Here is a 7,652-nt window from a genome sequence, read left to right as displayed (position 1 = left end):
ACATTACGTATGTGGTAGAGCCCCGGTGATGGTCGCTAACCACATTAGCTAGTTCCTAGCATGCATAGCAGAACTAGTTACTTGCATTCAGAGTTTCTATAATATAATGCAAGGTATGTGTTAAAAATGTGGAGTTGATCAATGACATGGATGTGATCTTATTTTCAGGATCCCTCAAATAATATAACAGAAAACTGCAGTTCAAATATTTGCCTTCCCCATCTCCCAGGGTTATTTATGCCAGTTATATCAGAAGTAGCTGGAATCATTTTTCAGTCAGAAATCATGAAATGGCACTCAGAAAAAGACAATAGTGACTCCTAGAGAAACTCATATGGAAAGAAAGACTGAATCAAACTGGTGGTAAAAACATGACCTTCCTCCATAAGGTCAAATAATTTTATTTCTGTTAAACACTACAATACAGTATATATCCATTAAAAAAAGAAAACTCTATAGGGTATATAAATTATTCCTTCCATTAATCAATTCTTCTTCTCTTTTCCATTACAGCTTTGGTACAGTGCGATGTAGAATATAATTTTTTTTAAATACTTTTAGCATCACAAACTCAACACAAAGTACAAAACTAATCCGAATCGGTGATATTGTAATCTACACAGTGGTATTCAGTGGTAGGAGAAAATCTTACCTTGATGAATTCATGTCACTAGCTAAGCTATAAAGGCATACCTAGCAGACATGACAGAAATATGCACCATTAACCAGCTAACATGGGTATTAGTCTTTGTTTATTATTATTTTTTTACAGGAGAATACCAGCAGAAAACATTGGAGTGTTGAGTGATTACTTAACTCCTCAGTCCACTTGGCCACTCGTTCTTATTTTTGTTTTGTTCTTTTCCGCAAAAGCCTTGGGTCATATCTGAAGGAATGCACCGCAGCCGCAGCCTTCAGAATTTGACCTGCCAGCCGGCATTGCTCATGCTTGCACAGTTTGTCCTGCAGCTGGAGGACATCACGGGGACAGTGCTGGAAGGGCAGTGTGGACCAAGTAGCCTAAGGTTGTTCTGAGGGGTTGGCGGTGTGACGTTACAGTACACAGGCATTCCGGTGGCTGGGAGTGACCCCTGGCCTGCCTGGTTAGGCAACATGATTGGCGGTTGATAGGTCTGCTGGGGCACTCCTTGAGAACCTTGGGTCATTGGCACCTGGAGAATGATACAAGCAAAGCCTGATGTGAAGGGATGACCATCATGACCATTCTTCAAGCTTTTGAGCTCAGTCACCAGCCCTAGTTCCTAGGTATTTCACTGGAGTAGGGGATGGGGGAAGATGGTACTTGACCTCTCTGATCCCGCTAGGCCATCTGGATAACACAACACAGAAAAATCAAATGCCATACACAAAAACCTCCGAGAGCATTTTCGGGGTGGGGCACAACACCTGGCCTTCACAGCATGAAGCAGATGCTGGAAGGTTGATTTGGAGGAGCTTTCTCTCCTTCTCCTTTCCATCCAGAGACTGCACCAGTATTTTCCATTCTGTTTTGATGGTTTGGTTTTGTTTTCTCAGCCTGGAAAGCCATGCCTCCCTTTCTGACTCCATGTAAATAAAGTTCCTTGGAGTGTTATCATCAAAAGAGCTTTTGTTCTGGGTAGAAGGTTTTAGGAACAATGCATTAGGCCAGAAGTACCTGGTGACCCTAAATCTAAAGATCAAGGCCTTCCACTAAGTGTTCATGTCTACTTTCAGGATCTTTCAGGAGTCAAATGTGCATGGCACTCTTGTAAAACTCGAGTGGAATTTAGTCTGGAAAAATGAAGATGTTAAGCCTCATAAATGCTCTTTAAATAAATATGTGATACCACTTAAAATCCCGTAATGATAAAATTATGATAAAATAATGTTTCTTTGGATGAATATAAAATGAATGGGAGGTTCAGAATTCTAATCCTAATTACTCAGAAAGCTTAGATCTAAAGATAGTGGTCCATAGCCAAGTACAGCAGAAAAGTCTCTGACAATCATCTCCAATTAACCATGAAAAAGCTGTAACTGGTTCAAGTGGCAGAGTACTAAACTTGAGCAAAAAAAGCTAAGAATCAGTGCGCAGGCCCTGAGTTCAAGCCCTAGTACTGGTATACGCACACATACAGACACACACACAGTGTACACAGGTACACACACACACACACACTTGCCATGGTGCTTTTTTTTTTTTATAAGTAAGTAAAGTTTCAGTAAGATGCCCAAAGTCCTATAGGAATAGAACTTCAATGAATTTTCTTCTACAAATAGCAGATTTAAAGGGAAATACACGTAGCTAAATTTACATACATCTTAGCAGTTATAGAAGTATATATTTTCTAATTTCTACTTTGGTTTGTTGATCTTGATTCAAAGTCAACTCACAGCAATGGCTGGGCCAAGCTCCTACTTACTCCTCAGCCAACCATCCAACACAGGAAAATTCCCATAGCTTCTCAGGTGGAAAGGGCTCCTAGGTAACCCCCACACATTTCCAAGCTGCTGACATGCACCTGATAAGAGGACATGGTTGGGTAGGAGACCATCACGCCTTGCACAGGAGCTCCTGGTTGACTGTTCACCATGCCCTGACTCTGAGGAGGCTGTTGCAGTCCCATCAGGCCTTGGAACCCCTGCTGTCCAGATAGTACTGGCTGATAACCTGAGAAGAAAAGAAAAGATGGCTTTGGAATGGATCGTACCAGGAAGAATATGGAGGGTTTCATGGGGTTTCAGGCCTCTGTTTCCAAAGTAAATTTTGACTCTCTCAATCTTTATCACAAATATGTTATCCAAGTGTTTATTTACTAAGAACGTGGCTTTTGACTTCTGAGATTCAACCAGAGTCTCTCTCCTTCCCTCCCCACCCTCAAACACCATTGACATTCTTAAGGTTTTGTAGAATGGTCTGATGAGTACATGACAAAAGTAAATGCATCACGATATAAGAGGTGCAGAGGTCTTTCGTGACACTGATTGATTGCTGTAAGTTGTATCTTTCACATTGGACTTGTGGATGATTTTGATGCTATTTTAGACAGTTCACACATCATCAAGGACTTTTTGAATTAAACAGTTCATTTCTCTTGCTCCTATCTTCCTGCACTTTTTCGTTCTAAATCAATATCACCAAACTTAAATTTAGGTGAAGTTTCCTTTTTTTAGATCCTAGTGAACTATGGAAAAGTAAGTACCCATTAAGTTGAAAAAAAGGAAATAGCAAGTGAAAGACATATCATAATTTTATTATGTTTCTGTATGAGCTCTGAAGAGAATATTCTAGCATAACACTTAATGACTATAAACATATAAAGAATACAAAATTGAAAAAAATAATCCATTTGTGTTATTTTCCCCTCTGTATCTATATGTATTTGCCTGTTTGTATCCAGAAGGTGGGTGATTCAGCTGGTTTACTCTCTTTTTATAGATGGATCCGAATTGTTTATTTGAATTCTTACCACAAGTGGCTTATAATGCATCCTGAAAGGAAGACTTCACTCTGTTCTTATAAATGTTGAGAAGAAAGTGGAGAAATGACATAGTAGTAAAAAAATAAAAGCAGATTTACATCATGCTTTACAGTGCAAAGCTTCCAGAGTTTAGACTGTTCTGAGTACTAGAAAATGTCAAGATGTTATCTTTAAAAAAGTTGTATGAGAGACAAGAATCTTTAAAATCCTAGAGATTCCAATTACAGACATTGAGCTATGAGTTTTACAACCTGATTTGAACATGGAAAAAAGGGTTACAAAAGTTGAGTCAATATTCACGGTCAAGACATGGCATTAGTGAGTTCAGTGCATGTGAAAGTTTTAACTTTATATGGAAGAAAGATGAAATTACATTGCAGTCTTTATAGAAGAAAATATTGCTCTGCTTTGCAATCTAAGACTATATGTTCATAAATAGGATTTATATATAGTCCCTTTATTAGGAGATTGGTTCAGTTCACCAGATGGGTTTGAAGCAAGGTATCCTCAGTATGAAAGACCTAAGATAGCAAGCCTGTCTCCAAGACTGAGTTGAGAGCTCTTACCTCTGCCTATAACTGGGAATTAGAATCAGGGTAAAGCTTATTTTTTGTCAGTGTTTATTTATTTGCTGTGTGTGTTTGTTCGGGGGAACTGAGGGTGGAACTCAGAACCTCATGCTTGCTCGGTAGGTACATTGCTCCTTCAGCCACACCTTCAGCCTCTTTTTTGGTTGGTTACTTTTCAAGGAGGGCTTTGCCTTCTGCCCTCTTAGCCTGCTGTGAGATCTTACTACTCGCCCAGATTCCCAATTAGCAGGGGATTTTGCATAGCCATTGAGCTTCCCCTGTAGCTGGGAACACAGACAATTACACTGTACCCAATCTTGTGTTGAGATGGTGTTTGGTAAGCTTTTTGATGCCTTGTTTGGCTGACAATAAACTGTGATCCTCAGATCTCTGTATTCCAAGTAGTTAAAATTACATACAGAGTGAAGTCACCCTGCCTGGCTCCAGTATATAGATTTTCACCATTATCCTTTGATCTGCTTACGTCTCTCCCCTATTTTGTATTCCTGTTAAGCACGGAATTCATTTCCTTAGGTATTAATTATTGAGCTGCTTTAAATCCTTGCAAAAACACCACATATTACCAGTATAATTAAGAGTAGTAGCAATCTTCCCCGAAGCTCCTCTCTGAACAACACAGCGAAAGCTTTCCTTGAATATGCTTAGAAGTCTATGGAAGTCTGATATCACCCACACGGTGGGCTGTATAAAGCTTATGCAATAAGGAAAACCACCTCACTCACTCAATCAATCAATGTCATATCACAATTAAAACTACCTGTCAGAAGGCTTCACCAGTGAAAGTCCTAGACAAAATGTTATTTTAATATTAATTGCAAAAATGTTGTTTTCTATTGCTCCTTAGAATCAAAAATTTCATCCTCAGTCATATATATCCAATTCCCCTGAACATCTGCATCCTCCAAAATATGACTCTCTTCCATTGATTCTAAAGTACATAGATTTCTTTATAATAGGATATCATATGGGTAAGAAAATGATGCGGCATGGTTGTCAAACGCTAACTGGTAGTCTTCCTTATCATTTACTTCTATAGCAAAGAGCAGACAATGGAAACTTTCAATCCAGTAGTTGTGACATAATAGGTTAGGGTAGGGTAGATAGGGCAGATAGGCAGATAGGACACACAAACACACACACACACACACACACACACACACACACACACAGAAAGAGAAAGAGAAAGAATAAAGGGTATTTCTGCTTGAAAATTCAAAGCATTCAAAGCAAAGGTTGAAGATGAGACAAATGTCTTTATATTTTTGTCTAAAAAAAAATTGACTTCAGCGGATTTTTCCCCCCCAGAATACACACAGCTACTAAGTAACCCAGAAGAGAAGGGAGCAGAGGGAGGGAGAGTTGGGGGGGAAGAAGAGCTGAGACAATGAATGTAAGATCTGCAGACTATTCATGCATTTGCTTACTGAATCCTTCCAACCATCCAAAGAGTTGCTTTGTTCAAAAATACATGGAGGAGGGCCAAGAAGGGATGCATTTATTACAACAGGATGCTCCAAACTGAAACTGAAGAGAAGGGAAAACAATCAAGATGTTAAGACATTCAGAAAGCAGAATGTTTTGATAAGAAGAAAAAGACACATTTCACTGATAGTCAAGGACAGGAAAAGAGTAGAGAAGTTGTGCTGCCCCACCCTCACAAAGACAGGAGTGTGTGAGTCTCTCTGAGAGTAAACAACTCATGTGTGCTTGGTGCTGGGCTACGCTACAGCTGCATGCTTGCAGCAACTTCCTCCCAGATCTCCTCTGCTGATGATTTCATGAACTTCAATATTCAGTTACACACAAGAATGGGCTACTACCTCTGAACTGAAGCTCCACAGATAACACATTTAAGACAAATATGGATTTATGTGGGAAGCAAACATTCCTTCAATTTCAGGAGGAGCATTTAAGCATAAGGAAAACTTCAGTTTGTCTTTACAACTCCCATTCATTTTTCCCATTTGCTCTCCCAGCAAGAAATTGACATCTGGAATGATTTCATTGGAGATGTGTTCTTCTTTAAACGAAGCAGGGAAAAGAATTTGCAGAATGTTCTGTAAAGCAAGGGGTTGGATAGCTGTGGCTTTGGGTCCTGGTCCAGGAGTAGACAGAGAACTGAGGCAGTGAGGACCAGAGAATGGGCTGGCAGTATGTCACTTGGTCACACAGCACACCTAGAGGCAAAGATGGAAGCATTTCTGGCAACCTGCTTATCTGGTCCGTTCACATGAGAAATGTGTGTCCCTCTGTTGATTCTTAGCTGGGAAATGATCACTTCCTCATATTTATTGAGGATTAGTATGAAATAATGCAGCTTATAAAATGGAAACAGAAATCGCCTCCTACCTCCCTGGCTTGCTAAGGAAATGATGATAAAGAGGTTAGCTACTTTTTTTCTTTTTAATCATTTCACCTTCAGTCACCATGGAGTCAATGTTCAAGTTACATGTGTGTGACTTTTTGGAGGAGTTAATAGGTTATCATGTTCAAAATAGTTAAATCTTATACAAGCCTGCAAAAAAAGGGAAAAGTACAACAGTTGATGAATATTGTTTGTAATTTGCTAACATGTAAGCAAGAGCCATTTCTCTTGTTAGAGAACAATTATTAGAAAACCAGAGAAAAAATTGATGGAGCAATATGAATTATTGTAAATATGACTGATATAGTATTTTAACTCCTATTTTATTTCTTATTTGTTTTTTTACTTAACTCTTATTTATCCTAATTCTTGTCTGAAATACAACATTTTGGAAATGAATGACAGACAAATTAGTAGCTTAGAGGTTTAGGTCAGTCCCATTTTTGATCTTGGTCATGTGGTTGAAGAAGGAGAAGGGAAAAATTAATCTCCTAAGTAGTTTCAAGTTCAGTCTCCCTTGGCCTACTCGAGTGGTTGTAATTATTAACTACAGTGTGTGTGTGTGTGTGTGTGTGTGTGAGAGAGAGAGAGAGAGAGAGAGAGAGAGAGAGAGAGAGAGAGAGAGAGAGAGAGAGAGAGAGAGAGAGAGAGAGAGAGAGCTCAAGGCTTATGTTTGATTGGCTTGCTTTTCACAAGTGGCATTCTCTCTAGTCCAGTTTTGTTGGTTATTTTGGAGATACAATTTCAGGGACTTTTGTTGTTGTTGTTGTTGACTGAACTGAGGTCTTCTGGGGAGTTACTGATTAGCTAATTCTCCCAAGTAGCTAGGATCACCGTCACAAGGCCACTGGCATCTGACTTAAGAATCCTGAATATAGTAGAATGTATTTTGAAATCATTAGTGAACAATCAGCTTAATACAAAAGTCACTTAATTTGTACTTTAACCAGCATGCAAAGATTTCTCCAAGTTCTTTAGGAAGTATGGAGAAGCTTGCTTCTGATTCTAAACTAATCTGTGTGAGACTGAAGTTGAATCAACATAGCTCAATAAAGTCTTGACAGAAAAATATGCAGACGGAAAGTGTTATTCAGGACTGCCTCTCCATTTATTGAAGTTTGATGGCACATTTTGCTAGTTTCCACTACCTTCCCAGTTCTTTTCCTTGTTTTCTTTGCTCTTCAATTAAAACATTCTTTCTAGGTTTTCCATCCAGTTCAGAAGGTTTCTATT

The 7,652-nt window shown here is 39.0% G+C and overlaps 1 protein-coding gene across 9 annotated transcripts in view; it reads right to left on the bottom strand.

Moving 5' to 3' along the window:
- Positions 1 to 364: 364 nt before the first annotated feature.
- Arpp21 (cAMP regulated phosphoprotein 21) overlaps positions 365 to 7,652 on the bottom strand; it is a 161,746-nt gene continuing 154,458 nt past the window's right edge. For all 9 annotated transcript variants that reach the window (XM_090351871.1, XM_090351874.1, XM_090351873.1 and 6 more), the window contains 2 exons: positions 2,505 to 2,653; positions 365 to 1,172 (listed from right to left, as the gene is read on the bottom strand). In XM_090351871.1, coding sequence (XP_090207997.1) covers positions 915 to 1,172; positions 2,505 to 2,653 — 407 coding nt within the window. In that variant the 3' untranslated portion in view covers positions 365 to 914. The remainder of the gene's footprint in view (positions 1,173 to 2,504; positions 2,654 to 7,652) is intronic.

The sequence above is a fragment of the Megascapheus bottae genome, chromosome 18 (assembly GCF_031878675.1).
Source record: "Megascapheus bottae isolate mThoBot1 chromosome 18, mThoBot2.hap1, whole genome shotgun sequence".
Classification (NCBI taxonomy): Eukaryota; Metazoa; Chordata; class Mammalia; order Rodentia; family Geomyidae; genus Megascapheus; species Megascapheus bottae.
Note: the sequence above shows the minus strand (reverse complement) of the source record. Positions and strands in the feature narration are given on the sequence as shown.